General features: G+C 36.4%; 2 protein-coding genes across 6 annotated transcripts in view; both read right to left on the bottom strand.

The window, feature by feature from the left end:
* LOC127979139 (solute carrier family 45 member 4) overlaps positions 1 to 4307 on the bottom strand; it is a 49386-nt gene extending 45079 nt beyond the window's left edge. The window contains exons 1-2 of one of the 2 annotated variants that reach the window (XM_052584342.1): positions 4144 to 4307; positions 3185 to 3276 (exon numbers count right to left, since the gene is read on the bottom strand). The gene's annotated coding sequence lies outside the window, so the exon portion shown is untranslated. Of the gene's footprint in view, positions 1 to 3184; positions 3277 to 3876; positions 3995 to 4143 lie in introns of those variants that run through there. The other variant, XM_052584343.1, reaches the window with a different exon arrangement.
* Positions 4308 to 6878: 2571 nt separating this feature from the next.
* On the bottom strand, positions 6879 to 13098 carry LOC127979146 (uncharacterized). 4 transcript variants are annotated; one of them, XM_052584355.1, is made up of 6 exons: positions 12966 to 13096; positions 12807 to 12881; positions 12281 to 12340; positions 12063 to 12131; positions 11749 to 11970; positions 6879 to 7831 (listed from the first exon to the last, which is right to left on the bottom strand). In XM_052584355.1, exons 1-6 carry the CDS (start codon positions 12982 to 12984, stop codon positions 7350 to 7352), a joined length of 927 nt encoding a protein of 308 aa, XP_052440315.1. In that variant the 5' UTR covers positions 12985 to 13096; the 3' UTR covers positions 6879 to 7349. The 4 variants fall into 4 exon arrangements, with proteins under 4 accessions (XP_052440315.1, XP_052440316.1, XP_052440317.1 ...); XM_052584356.1 differs by lacking the exons at positions 11749 to 11970; positions 12063 to 12131; positions 12281 to 12340; positions 12807 to 12881 and adding exons at positions 7922 to 8143; positions 8235 to 8303; positions 8453 to 8512; positions 8972 to 9046 and having other exon boundaries at positions 6882 to 7831; positions 12966 to 13076; XM_052584357.1 differs by lacking the exons at positions 11749 to 11970; positions 12063 to 12131; positions 12281 to 12340; positions 12807 to 12881; positions 12966 to 13096 and adding exons at positions 7922 to 8143; positions 8235 to 8303; positions 8453 to 8512; positions 8972 to 9046; positions 9131 to 9240 and having other exon boundaries at positions 6882 to 7831.
* Between the last annotated feature and the right edge of the window lie 2084 nt (positions 13099 to 15182).

Genomic DNA, 15182 nt, shown 5'->3' with positions numbered 1-15182 from the left:
GCCACAGGTATTCATTTTGTGTTTGCGGATCTGCTTGTTTTATCTTCTCTAGTGTTCTAACCTAGAATACCCTAGCAACCACCCAGAACACCCTAGCAACAAACAACATTCTAAAACCCCTCAGAACACCCAAATGAATCACCCGGAACACCCTAGCAATAAATGTCAACATTCTAAAAAACCCTCAGAACGCCCTAGTAACCACCCAAACAACAACATTCTAAAAAAAAAAAAACTCAGAACACCCTAGCAACAAACAACAACATTCTAAAATACCCTAAGAACACCCTAGTAACCACCCAGAACACCCTAGCAACAAATGTCAACATTCAAAAAAAAAAAAACCTCAGAACACCCTAGCAACAAACAACAACCTTCTAAAATACCCTCAGAACACCCTAGTAACCACCCAAACAACAACAACAACCTTCTAAAAAACCCTCAGAACACCCTAGCAACAAACAACAACCTTCTAAAATACCCTCAGAACACCCTAGTAACCACCCAGAACACCCTAGCAACAAACGTCAACCTTCTAAAATACCCTCAGAACACCCTAGTAATCACCTAGAACACCCTAGCAAACAAAAATCAACATTCTAAAAAAAAAAAGTCAGAAAACCCTAGCAACAAAGAACAACATTCTAAAATACCCTCAGAACACCCTATTAACCACCCAGAACACCCTAGCAACAAATGTCAACATTAAAAAAAAAAAAACCTCGGAACACCCTAGTAACCCCCCAAAAAACCCTAGCAACAAAACAACATTCTAAAAAAAAAAAACAGATCACCATAGCAACCACTCAGAACACCCTAGCAACAAACAACATCCTAACAACCCCTCAGAACACCCTAGCAACCAACAACAACATTCTAAAAAACCCTGAGAAGATGCTAATGACCATATAATTAGGCCTACATAATCTTGTTTAACTACAAATGCGACTGTGGCTGTTATGCATGAACAAATATAAATCATTAATCAAAAATAAATAAATCGATTGTGTGACATTAATATGGCTCACTGAGGAGCGATTCGAAACAGAGGTCAAAGCGCAGAGCTTTACAGCATCTGTCCCGGACTGAAACTCCTCAGTGTCGAGAGGCTTTTACTAAATAAAGATCTTATGCAACAGTCGCTGCTGTGAAAGGAATAACACACTGCATTCATCTGCTCCACTGAATTCATTACGACACCAAAAGGCCTCCAGAAATACAATTCTCACGAACACTGAAGTAACGATCATTAAAAATGATGCATTAAAACACATTCTGGATGCTGATTGGTCAACACTGCATTCTTGTGTCGCTAAAACACCCAGGCAGGCAGTCATGAACTAAAACAGTAATAAACTAAATATACTAGCAACATAAAACCTTCCATGCCTTACTGCTTATAATAGATATGTGTAAGTTTGTTTGATGTTACAAAGCTGGCTTGTATCCCAGCTCATGTAGACAAATAGAAGCAAACCATCCTGAAGCTGATTCGGCTAAAATCCCTGTTTTTATGACCAGTGGCCAACGCTTTGGGAAGCCAGTCATTAACGGTTACACACTTAAACTTAAAGTACAGCATCTGTGGCATAATAATTATGAGGTGTACGTGTGTGATACTGATTTTATACAAACAAGAAGTTAATATTCAGCGAGTTACATTTTAGACGCAATACGGTCTGTTTCACCAACAAAAAGCTTTTCAAGCAAAGCTGGATCCCAACTTTCCTAGAGTCTCCAGAGTTTCGTTCCTGAATCAGTCGTGTAAGTTAGTGATTCAACAATCCATTCATAAAGAAAGTCACTTGCTTTGTTTCTAAATTAATCTGCTGTTTTGAACAAATCATTTGAGTGAATAATTTAATAAATCACTCATTAAGACAGAGACTTGCTGCCACCTACTGGCTGTTTTAGCATCATTTATTTATTCATCCTCGACAGGCCTAAACCCTCCAAGCATAGTATTGTTTAATTATCACTATTGAAAAAAAAAAGAATACATTTTCTTTTGGTCAATATCACACACAGCTAGTATAAAATTATGTGCATGTTCTTTGGTTTTGTTTCATTCTGTCTTTAATCAAAGGATGCTTCCAAACATTATGGCATTCTATTTGTGCAAAAGCAATAACCGCAGACAAAGACAGATGTACTGCACTAAAACCAAAAATAGTTATTCTCTGGCACTGCTTAAATTCTTTTCTGGGATGAGTAAATGCAAACTTTCCTACAGCCGGGCAGCAATCAGCATCTCAGTGGTGAGGATTCATGCAAACAGCAGATCTGTGCGCTCGGTGGTCAGACTGTGATGTAAAGTGTTTACTGCGGATGCAGCCTGAGACACACTGAGAGAATCCAGTCCTGCGGCCCGTCCAATTACACTGCGCATCCAACACAGATCACGAGAGCCATTCACAAACCCATCAGAGCCACAGCACAGCACTCACAAATCAGTTTAAACACTCACTTTGAATAAGTTTGACTCTGCCACCCAATGAAAACAGATGCCAGATAAACACAGCTTTTTAAATCAAATGTTGTAAGCCAGCCAAATACTTCATAAACGGGTTAACTAGCAGTTTAACTACTAGTTTGACCCTTGACGAACTCCAAGCTGCTGCACTGTGAGTTTCACACGGATCATGTGACTGATAGGAGCAGATCAGATTACACAACACAGATGGAGACCACAACACAATTCAGCTGCTTTGGTAAAAGAAGAGAATTATAAATATAAAATTATCAAGCTGTATCAAGTGAAAATGTTATTTTTTTAAATATTATATTTAATACAAGTAACAATATAAAATATTACTATTTTTATTTTTTTATTTTACATGTTAATTTTTCATTTGAGTATAATTGTATTCATTTTATGTACTTTTGTTAATTATATTGCCTTTTAATATTTTTTACTATTTTTAAAATATATAATTTTTTTAATTTTAATCATGATTGAGATATATATATGTGATTATTATGGTTATTTAAAATGTCAAGAAAATAACAACAAAAACAACAAATAAGCAAATGAATAAATAGATGGCATAAAGAAGCACTACTCAGTTCAAGGATACAAAAATAGAAACACACTTTTATAGGTACTGTTCTTGGATAACATGATATCAGTCTGAACACAGTTCAGCAGAGACAACAAGAGAAACACAAAGCCAGTGTGACTCACCAAAAGGCCTTGAAAGCTTCATAAAGATCCAGTCGGACTGCATATGAGAGCAGCGTCGAGTCTTCTGTCCGGACGCACAGCTGGCTGAGAACCTGGAGAGAGCGTCCAGACATGGGTTAAAGCCCACTAACCAGCAGTCTGCAGTAAACCAGCCACACACACACACACACACACACACACAAACACCTGCTTTGCATTGCTCGCTGTTGATGGTCAATCTACATGTTGTTTCAACACATTCTCAATAAGAGAAGTCAAAAATGTGCTTGACACACAAGCTGACATGAAACTCACCAAATAACAAAAGCCTTGTCCCCCGAGTTTGAACTGAACACTGGCTTTAATATTGTGTTTGCATATTCAAATAAACATTTCCAAAGGCAACAACCTCTTTAAAGCAATAGCTTGTTATTATATTAGACTTTAATTTTGTTTTTGCCTGTTTTGAAGCATGCATCATGGGAGTATAAATCATATTTCCTTCCATGGAAAAGAGCACGTAGTGAAGCTCAAAGCAAGATTCAGTGCACAAGAGCCCAGTGAAAGTGAACGGGACACCAGGAACCTCTCAGTTGTGTAACAGTCATCCATCAGCTCTCTGTCCACCAGCAGGTTCACATTTAGACATCACATACTCAACACACAGCTCATAATGTCATACACATATGTAACATTAACATAACATTTCATACCCGTATATAAGAGACATGCAGCATTTATACTAAGCCTCAAATGTAACCTATAGCTGTTGATGCATCCGTGAACATTTATGAAGCGCGCAGATATAAACCAAAATACCGCAGTGATTACGTGGCCAATCAGCTGCTACTATCACACAGAGCTGCAGATGCGTGAAGAGTTGGATGTGAATGATGACGCGCACAGAACATCAATCAAACGATCAAAAGAGCCGCCGCCGACGCGGTGCAGCGCAAACGCTACATTGTAAACACACTCACCCTGACGCGCGCGTTCCTGTCTTTATGTCTCTGTCAGAAATGAAGATGAGATTGTTGTGCTAGTTCTGTTGCTGCTCTTCTCGGGTTCTGTCTGCACTTCAGCCGCTGTTTTAATGCGCCTTTAAAGGCGAAATATCACTGACAGACGCGAGCCGCTTCCGTCGACGGATAAGTAGATTCATTTACATAAGAGGGCGGGGTTTAGAATTTAAAGGTAACTTCATCATTCGCCACCTGACTGCTGAGGTGCCAATGACAGAAACATACTACAGTGAATGTGTAATTATGTACAACATATATAGTTTACAATAGGGTTGGATAGTAAAAATCTAAAAATAATATAAAGTTAATATAATAATAATATAAAAAAATATAAAGTTAACTGAAATAAAGCTGAAATGTAAATAAACTTAAATAGTTATATTTTAAAAAGCACATAGCAAATTTACCAAATAAATATAATAAATGGGGGTGGGGAAGTATCTGAACCAGTAGTGTAGCCAGAAAAGAGACTCTGGGTGTGCATATGAAAATCTGGGTGTGCCACATTTATTGTCAGTTTACTGTGCAAAATTATGGGATAGCATTTTTGTCACACTGCTTCCGTCCAACCATACTCCTAGTGTTAATTTGCAGGTCGTGTCAAAATGTAGTTAATTGTTAAATGTAATAATTTTCTTCCGAATACGATACTTTTAAACTTTAGCTATTTCATTTTGTTTATTTTTCATTACAATTTATTCACTTTAAATAAATTATAATATATAATTATAGGATTAAAATGAATTGTAGTTGCTCAATATAGAGCTTTTTTTTTCATGTTTTTGTAATGTCTGGGAAGCCAGAATGCGCATGCATCAACAGAAACATTTATTAGCTGAACCCTGTTTTTTTTTTACGTGCCATTTATAGCAAGCCATATTACAGATGATATTACAGATGCTTTGTCAGATTTAAGTTGAAGCGCGTGCCGAACCGTGTGTGGTGAACCGAACGCTTTGGGTTTTTTTTTTATTTCAGCGAACCGTACCATCCCTATTACCTCAATAATCAATCAATTACAGGCCTAAAACAATCATGCCCGAGCAGACGGATATTAGTACATCTCATCACACCGGCACCCGCGTCTAAATCAGTTGTATGGTCTGGTTTTCAGTCTAAAACAGTTGTGTCAAGTATAAATGTCTCATCTGTTTCGGGAGGTGCGCGCGCAGTCAGCGGAGGCTCGCACCTTTTTTTCTCAGATTTTGAAAAATCTTCGCGATCAACTTAAAAATACTTCCAAGATCGACTTTCGACCGCGATCGACGGGTTGGTGACTCCAGATATAGCGACCAACTTTTTTTGAGCAAGCATTGATTATGCGTAACACAATCTCAATTTGTGGGAGGCATGTATTGGGCTTCAAACGCTGTGCGCGCACGCGCTACGCGGGACGTGTGGTCACCCTACCTGGCACACCCGTCTAGAGTGTGTCCACCTTTGTGTGTGGGTCCATGTACATGCTGAATCGACAGGTAAAAAAAAAATATTATCAAGTCCAAATATTCCTTTATCACCAATTAACTGTTTGACAAACACTTCCTGCTTCGATGTCCAGATCTGAATTTAAAAAAATCTCAAACATGCTCCGAAGTCCCGATCTGAATCAAACCGAGTCGCGAACAGGCTCCGAAGTGCCGATCTGAATCAACCGAGTCGCGAACAGGCTCCGAAGTCCCGATCTGAATCAACCGAGTCGCGAACAGGCTCCGAATTCCCGATCTGAATCAACCGAGTCGCGAACATGCTCCGAAGTCCCGATCTGAATCAACCGAGTCGCCAACAGGCTCCGAAGTGCCAATATGAATCAACCGAGTTGCGAACAGGCTCCGAAGTGCCGATCTGAATCAACCGAGTCGCGAACATACTCCGAAGTGCCGATCTGAATCAACCAAGTCGCGAACAGGCTCCGAAGTCCCGATCTGAATCAACCGAGTCGCGAACAGGCTCCGAAGTCCCGATCTGAATCAACCGAGTCGCGAACAGGCTCCGAAGTGCCGATCTGAATCAACCGAGTCGCGAACAGGCTCCGAAGTGCCGATCTGAATCAACCGAGTCGCGAACAGGCTCCGAAGTGCCGATCTGAATCAACCGAGTCGGGAACAAAAAAAAAATATATATATATTCTAAGTAAACAACAATAGCCCAAGTTTAGTAAACATTTTTTATTGAGGCTATAAAAAATGATTTTGCATTTATTTTTAGGTGTGCCAGCTGCCACTGTGGGTGGCACAGGCACACCCTGGTACACCTGTGGCTACGCCACTGATCTGAATAAATCTTAAGGTTTTATAACTCATTTTTTAAAAAGTATTCAATGAAATAAAGATGAAATAAAATATAAAAATTATCAAAACTTTAAATGTCGTCTTGACAACTAACTGAAATGAGTTTAAAATAAAGCACTAAAATTACTAATTGGAAATAAAAACTAAAACTGAACTAAATGCAGAAATATTAAAGAAAAAAAAGAAAAATGATAAAGAAAAAAATAAATAAATGAAAATAACAAAAATAAAAAGTGACTAATAATAAACAAACAATATAAAACACAAAATGTAATAATTCATTTGTATTTACATTTATTTATTTGAAGAGGTACATTATTCTACGTACTACACATTTCATGCTGTGCAGAATACTTAATAATTATAATCAATAAATCGCAGTCAGTAAACACTGTCCTAATTTCTTCAGACAGGCCTGTGGGCATCAGCTGTCAATCAAACACAGGATGTGGTGATGAGCTCTCAAAATGATCAGTAACATTCCCCAAAAACAAGTATGTGAGTGCATTTGAGTCTTGTTATTTAGTATAGCCTGCATATGTGCATATTCCATTGTAAAATATAGATTCAGTCTTGACTTTTTATTGACGGTTTATTTATTGATTTGTGAATACATCATTTCTGTTAGACAAACTGAGCATTAAGTGATATTCAGCTCATGTCAGTGTGAGTCAGAGCTGGGATACAGACAGAACCATGTGGAACGTGTGGGGTTTAATACATCTATAAGAATAACAAGCAGTGGGAAATCTCACCAAACACTTCCTGTTTGAGCGTATCGCTGGTTTAATCACACTATCTCTGACAGGAGATCACATATACATCAACATAACATATCAGTCCACAAACTAAGCTCCTGTTTAAATTCACCGTCTCCTAGGTCTGGAAACGTATTTGCGATGCAATAATTATTTTAAGTGTTTTCTGTAGTATCTGTTTAAAATCTGCTTGGTTCTTGACAATAATCTGCTGAAAACATGCTTGCTCCTCTAGAATTTGTTCTTGGTTCTTGACAATAATCTGATAATAACGTGCTTGCTGTTCTAGAATTTTTTCTTGGTTCTCGACATTAATCTGATGAAAACGTGCTTGCTGCTCTAGAATTATTTCTTGGTTCTTGATAACAGTGTTCAGACGGTTCCAAATTTCTCTGTTTGCGTCGTTCTGCTGTCGGTTCTTGTATTCCTCTTGGTCTGAAGAAAGTTTTTCTGCATCACCGTCTGAATCTGCGACGTTTTCAACGGTGTCTGGGGATGGATTTAAATCTTTCTGTTGATCCACATTAGACGTGCTGGTCGTATCGCACCCGTCCCATGCTTGAACATCATGTTCGTTACAGATCGCTGTGTCTTCTGATTCTGCATTAATAATAATCATAATTAATTAATACCAATGCTACTATAAATAATAATATTAATAATAGTTTAATTAGATTCCTCTATACGCACCAGTAGATTGTCTTGGACGTTTTCGCTCAGGGGTGTTAGGTATCACACCGGTCTCTCGGGGTCTTGCAGGCTTTTGTCCACCAGTCTGAACCGACAGAGCAGTCACGTCCTGGTCTTCCTGATGTGTTATTGATAGCCTCCTAACACCTACACCAGAACTGCCATCAACAAATGCTTGTGGTGATAATGGTGGTATAGTGTTAGCAAGACTCCTCATATGATCTAGAGTGAAAAGAACAAGCATCTAATGTTTTTATCTTTTTTTTTTCAAATATGTGGTATATTATAAATAATATGCACGATTAATACATACCAGTTGGTGCAGAGTTTGTAGATGTTTGCGGTGGGGCATGGATCTGGGCAGTCACAACCACTTTTCTTCCTGTTTGTGTGAATAATGAGAAAGAAACGATCATAAACAATGCATACACAACGCTCAATTTGCGGGGAGTTAACAGGCCCTTAAACACTCCAGTGCATGTACAATTTATTTATTTTTATGACATAATATAAATTATTAACAAAACTTACCGGGTGTTGTGGTGTTGTCAGGCCTAACCCCGGACGCCTCGGATGCAATGCAAGGTTGTGCTGTCGGTGAGAATAATGAAAAAGAACAACATAAACACGTGTTCGTTATCCTCTTAACTGTCACTCATATTTTTGAACATAGACTTCAAAGTGCATGAGCCAAACCTAATCTTTGACAAAGGTCTGAACTCCTGATATTGATGTAGGATTTTGAGGTGCACTTTTTCCATAAATTAAACTAATAAATTACTTTTCCTACATAATTTAATAAAAAAGATTGGTAAAATATCTATTTAGGAGTCTTAGACCTTTCCAACCATAGATTAGATCATGATTAGATTAGGTTTAATTTAAATTTAATTAAATTTAATAGGATTTAATTTAATTGTAATATAGTGAAGTAAACATAGGGGGCCCACCAGGGGGCCAGGGGACACTTTTAAACATAATGGTATGTTTATTATTATTATTATTATTTATATATAAATTAATAAATAAAGATACAATAGTGAATCATACCGTTCGTGTTCAATGCTATGATGTCATTCACAATCGTCTCATAACCGGTGTTCTGCTTACAGAACATCATATCGCCTGTGAAGCAATGGGAACTCATACCGTGATCACATAAAAACACATTTGATTTAAACAACGGATGTGAATTAAAACTAGACTTACCGTTAGGAGAGACAGACATTTTCCCCTCAAAAAACAATGTTGTTCTGATTTAACCCGTAGGAAAAAAAACTGTTAAGCTTCAGGTCCTGCGGTGGAAGCTTTTGTAATCGCGAAATGCTGCCGCGAAAAAGGGGCGTGTCCCGTGTAGCCAACATCAAAGGAAACAACACCCTCATGAAATATCATTAACATAAAACCACCCTATACTTTAAAGAAATGAATAAAAACTGTTTTTTATTTTTATTTTTATATATAGAGAAATTTTAGATAGTTTCACCTATTTTAAATATCAACACTCACATTTATGTGTGTGTGTGTGTGTGTGTTAAGAAAAAAAGATTTTAAAAACTTAGTTTAAAATTTATGTGAGATTTCAAATCTTTTTACACAACACACAATCTAAGAGTTTAAATCACATATCATATACAGTCCTCAACATTAAGGAACATCTGTTTGATTTTATTAATTTTGGGTTAACATTAATATATTTATTTCTACGATAGTTTGATTAGTTTTTGATTTAAATAAATGTTTCTCTCTTTCTCTCTCTCTCTGTCTTGTTTTAACAAAAGTCTACATAAAGGACAACGTCGATGCTTCTAAGGCGTTAAGACTTCTTTTTTTCCTGTTGGCTTTCCAAAAATTATAATAATTCTCACCTGGAAAGACGTGTGTCCAGACAAGCTCCTCTTCAGAGGTGGAGACGGGCCAGTAGCCACACTGTCTGTGTTTAGGTATTAACATATAGATCAAACAAACATCGATCCTGTTAAGGTGACAATACACTCACTTTGCTCAGACATTTATTCCAGGAAGAGCCCAAACCCCTTCTGACAGGAAGTGAACAACAGGTCAGGAAGAAACTCCACAGAAACCCCCAAAGCTCAGGTGAGAGATACAACCATCATAAATCCAGTAATAAATACAACAAAGTCAAATCTGACTTCTGTTTGATCTTTTGATTTACACACACCTCCGTCATGTCCTCCTCATGTCAATCAAGGGTGACAGGACCCAGTGACATGGCAGTCACGTGACAGACAGGTCATATAACCATAAATCAAACCATAAATCTGACCATGTACAAATTTGACATATGACAACCTGTCAATCAACGCATAAATCAAGCCATAAATCAGGGTCATCAAAGTGTCACAAAACATATTAAATAAATAAAAAATTAATAAAGTACATAAATAAATTTTTTTAACTGAAAATATAACAAACATATCAAAATATTATTTTGAATATGTGAAATGTTTTATGTCAATATGAAAATGTACTAAAACTATTCAAATAAAATTCGAAATATATTGTAATACTATATATATTGTATTATATTATCTATTATATATATATATATATTTAAAAATGTAAAAAATGAGAAAAGCACATAAAAAGTGACTAATAATAAACACACAATATAAAACACAAAATGTAGTAATAATACATTTGCATTTACATGTATTTATTTGAAGAGGTACATTATTCTACGTAATACACATTTCATGCTGTGCAGAATACTTTATTATTATAATCAATAAATCACAGTCAGTAAACACTGTCCTAATTTCTTCAGACAGGCCTGTGGGCATCAGCTGTCAATCAAACACAGGATGTGGTGATGAGCTCTCAAAATGATCAGTAACATTCCCCAAAAACAAGTATGTGAGTGCATTTGAGTCTTGTTATTTAGTATAGCCTGCATATGTGCATATTCCATTGTAAAATATAGATTCAGTCTTGACTTTTTATTGACGGTTTATTTATTGATTTGTGAATACATCATTTCTGTTAGACAAACTGAGCATTAAGTGATATTCAGCTCATGTCAGTGTGAGTCAGAGCTGGGATACAGACAGAACCATGTGGAACGTGTGGGGTTTAATACATCTATAAGAATAACAAGCAGTGGGAAATCTCACCAAACACTTCCTGTTTGAGCGTATCGCTGGTTTAATCACACTATCTCTGACAGGAGATCACATATACATCAACATAACATATCAGTCCACAAACAAAGCTCCTGTTTAAATTCACCGTCTCCTAGGTCTGGAAACGTATTTGCGATGCAATAATTATTTTAAGTGTTTTCTGTAGTATCTGTTTAAAATCTGCTTGGTTCTTGACAATAATCTGCTGAAAACATGCTTGCTCTTCTAGAATTTGTTCTTGGTTCTTGACAATAATCTGATAAAAACGTGCTTGCTGTTCTAGAATTTTTTCTTGGTTCTCGACATTAATCTGATGAAAACGTGCTTGCTGCTCTAGAATTATTTCTTGGTTCTTGATAACAGTGTTCAGACGGTTCCAAATTTCTTTGTTTGCGTCGTTCTGCTGTCGGTTCTTGTATTCCTCTTGGTCTGAAGAAAGTTTTTCTGCATCACCGTCTGAATCTGCGACGTTTTCAACGGTGTCTGGGGATGGATTTAAATCTTTCTGTTGATCCACATTAGACGTGCTGGTCGTATCGCACCCGTCCCATGCTTGAACATCATGTTCGTTACAGATCGCTGTGTCTTCTGATTCTGCATTAATAATAATCATAATTAATTAATACCAATGCTACTATAAATAATAATATTAATAATAGTTTAATTAGATTCCTCTATACGCACCAGTAGATTGTCTTGGACGTTTTCGCTCAGGGGTGTTAGGTATCACACCGGTCTCTCGGGGTCTTGCAGGCTTTTGTCCACCAGTCTGAACCGACAGAGCAGTCACGTCCTGGTCTTCCTGATGTGTTATTGATAGCCTCCTAACACCTACACCAGAACTGCCATCAACAAATGCTTGTGGTGATAATGGTGGTATAGTGTTAGCAAGACTCCTCATATGATCTAGAGTGAAAAGAACAAGCATCTAATGTTTTTATCTATTTTTTTTTCAAATATGTGGTATATTATAAATAATATGCACGATTAATACATACCAGTTGGTGCAGAGTTTGTAGATGTTTGCGGTGGGGCATGGATCTGGGCAGTCACAACCACTTTTCTTCCTGTTTGTGTGAATAATGAGAAAGAAACGATCATAAACAATGCATACACAACGCTCAATTTGCGGGGAGTTAACAGGCCCTTAAACACTCCAGTGCATGTACAATTTATTTATTTTTATGACATAATATAAATTATTAACAAAACTTACCGGGTGTTGTGGTGTTGTCAGGCCTAACCCCGGACGCCTCGGATGCAATGCAAGGTTGTGCTGTCGGTGAGAATAATGAAAAAGAACAACATAAACACGTGTTCGTTATCCTCTTAACTGTCACTCATATTTTTGAACATAGACTTCAAAGTGCATGAGCCAAACCTAATCTTTGACAAAGGTCTGAACTCCTGATATTGATGTAGGATTTTGAGGTGCACTTTTTCCATAAATTAAACTAATAAATTACTTTTCCTACATAATTTAATAAAAAAGATTGGTAAAATATCTATTTAGGAGTCTTAGACCTTTCCAACCATAGATTAGATCATGATTAGATTAGGTTTAATTTAAATTTAATTAAATTTAATAGGATTTAATTTAATTGTAATATAGTGAAGTAAACATAGGGGGCCCACCAAGGGGCCAGGGGAAAATTTTAAACATAATGGTATGTTTATTATTATTATTATTATTATTATTTATATATAAATTAATAAATAAAGATACAATAGTTGAATCATACCGTTCGTGTTCAATGCTATGATGTCATTCACAATCGTCTCATAACCGGTGTTCTGCTTACAGAACATCATATCGCCTGTGAAGCAATGGGAACTCATACCGTGATCACATAAAAACACATTTGATTTAAACAACGGATGTGAATTAAAACTAGACTTACCGTTAGGAGAGACAGACATTTTCCCCTCAAAAAACAATGTTGTTCTGATTTAACCCGTAGGAAAAAAAACTGTTAAGCTTCAGGTCCTGCGGTGGAAGCTTTTGTAATCGCGAAATGCTGCCGCGAAAAAGGGGCGTGTCCCGTGTAGCCAACATCAAAGGAAACAACACCCTCATGAAATATCATTAACATAAAACCACCCTATACTTTAAAGAAATGAATAAAAACTGTTTTTTATTTTTATTTTTATATATAGAGAAATTTTAGATAGTTTCACCTATTTTAAATATCAACACTCACATTTATGTGTGTGTGTGTGTGTGTTAAGAAAAAAAGATTTTAAAAACTTAGTTTAAAATTTATGTGAGATTTCAAATCTTTTTACACAACACACAATCTAAGAGTTTAAATCACATATCATATACAGTCCTCAACATTAAGGAACATCTGTTTGATTTTATTAATTTTGGGTTAACATTAATATATTTATTTCTACGATAGTTTGATTAGTTTTTGATTTAAATAAATGTTTCTCTCTTTCTCTCTCTCTCTGTCTTGTTTTAACAAAAGTCTACATAAAGGACAACGTCGATGCTTCTAAGGCGTTAAGACTTCTTTTTTTCCTGTTGGCTTTCCAAAAATTATAATAATTCTCACCTGGAAAGACGTGTGTCCAGACAAGCTCCTCTTCAGAGGTGGAGACGGGCCAGTAGCCACACTGTCTGTGTTTAGGTATTAACATATAGATCAAACAAACATCGATCCTGTTAAGGTGACAATACACTCACTTTGCTCAGACATTTATTCCAGGAAGAGCCCAAACCCCTCCTGACAGGAAGTGAACAACAGGTCAGGAAGAAACTCCACAGAAACCCCCACAGCTCAGGTGAGAGATACAACCATCATAAATCCAGTAATAAATACAACAAAGTCAAATCTGACTTCTGTTTGATCTTTTGATTTACACACACCTCCGTCATGTCCTCCTCATGTCAATCAAGGGTGACAGGACCCAGTGACATGGCAGTCACGTGACAGACAGGTCATATAGCCATAAATCAAACCATAAATCTGACCATGTACAAATTTGACATATGACAACCTGTCAATCAACGCATAAATCAAGCCATAAATCAGGGTCATCAAAGTGTCACAAAACATATTAAATAAATAAAAAATTAATAAAGTACATAAATACATTTTTTTAACTGAAAATATAACAAACATATCAAAATATTATTTTGAATATGTGAAATGTTTTATGTCAATATGAAAATGTACTAAAACTATTCAAATAAAATTCGAAATATATTGTAATACTATATATATTGTATTATATTATCTATTATATATATATATATATTTAAAAATGTAAAAAATGAGAAAAGCACATAAAAAGTGACTAATAATAAACACACAATATAAAACACAAAATGTAGTAATAATACATTTGCATTTACATGTATTTATTTGAAGAGGTACATTATTCTACGTAATACACATTTCATGCTGTGCAGAATACTTTATTATTATAATCTATAAATCACAGTCAGTAAACACTGTCCTAATTTCTTCAGACAGGCCTGTGGGCATCAGCTGTCAATCAAACACAGGATGTGGTGATGAGCTCTCAAAATGATCAGTAACATTCCCCAAAAACAAGTATGTGAGTGCATTTGAGTCTTGTTATGTAGTATAGCCTGCATATGTGCATATTTCATTTTAAAATATAGATTCAGTCTTGACTTTTATTGACAATGTATTGATTTGTGAACACATCATTTCTGTTAGACAAACTGAGCATTAAGTGATATTCAGCTCATGTCAGTGTGAGTCAGAGCTGGGATACAGACAGAACCATGTGGACGTGTGGGGTTTAATACATCTATAAGAATAACAAGCAGTGGGAAATCTCACCAAACACTTCCTGTTTGAGCGTATCGCTGGTTTAATCACACTATCTCTGATGAGAACAGCACGTCAAAGCCTCTCGCAGACCATTCTGCTGCCTGTGACCTCTGACCGGAGATCACATATACATCAACATATCAGTCCACAAACAAAGCTCCTGTTTAAATTCACCGTCTCCAAGAGGTCTGGAAACAGCTTCTGATCACGTCTGTGTGTGTTTCACACGCTGAAGACGACAAGAAACTGCTGAATCGCTTTCCAGAGGTCAAACACACAAGAAAACACTTCAGTCAGAAGTTCTTGTTT

Source organism: Carassius gibelio, chromosome B19, assembly GCF_023724105.1.
Source record: "Carassius gibelio isolate Cgi1373 ecotype wild population from Czech Republic chromosome B19, carGib1.2-hapl.c, whole genome shotgun sequence".
NCBI lineage: Eukaryota > Metazoa > Chordata > Actinopteri > Cypriniformes > Cyprinidae > Carassius > Carassius gibelio.
Note: the sequence above shows the minus strand (reverse complement) of the source record. Positions and strands in the feature narration are given on the sequence as shown.

What these genes read in the sequence shown, in the direction of transcription:
- LOC127979146 (XM_052584354.1), bottom strand. An exon ending in CATAGCATTGAACACGAACG is followed by an intron (nt 12,341 to 12,806) that starts GTATGATTCAAC and finishes TCTCACCGACAG; the next exon opens with CACAACCTTGCATTGCATCC. An exon ending in ACGTCCAAGACAATCTACTG is followed by an intron (nt 11,659 to 11,748) that starts GTGCGTATAGAG and finishes TTATTAATGCAG; the next exon opens with AATCAGAAGACACAGCGATC.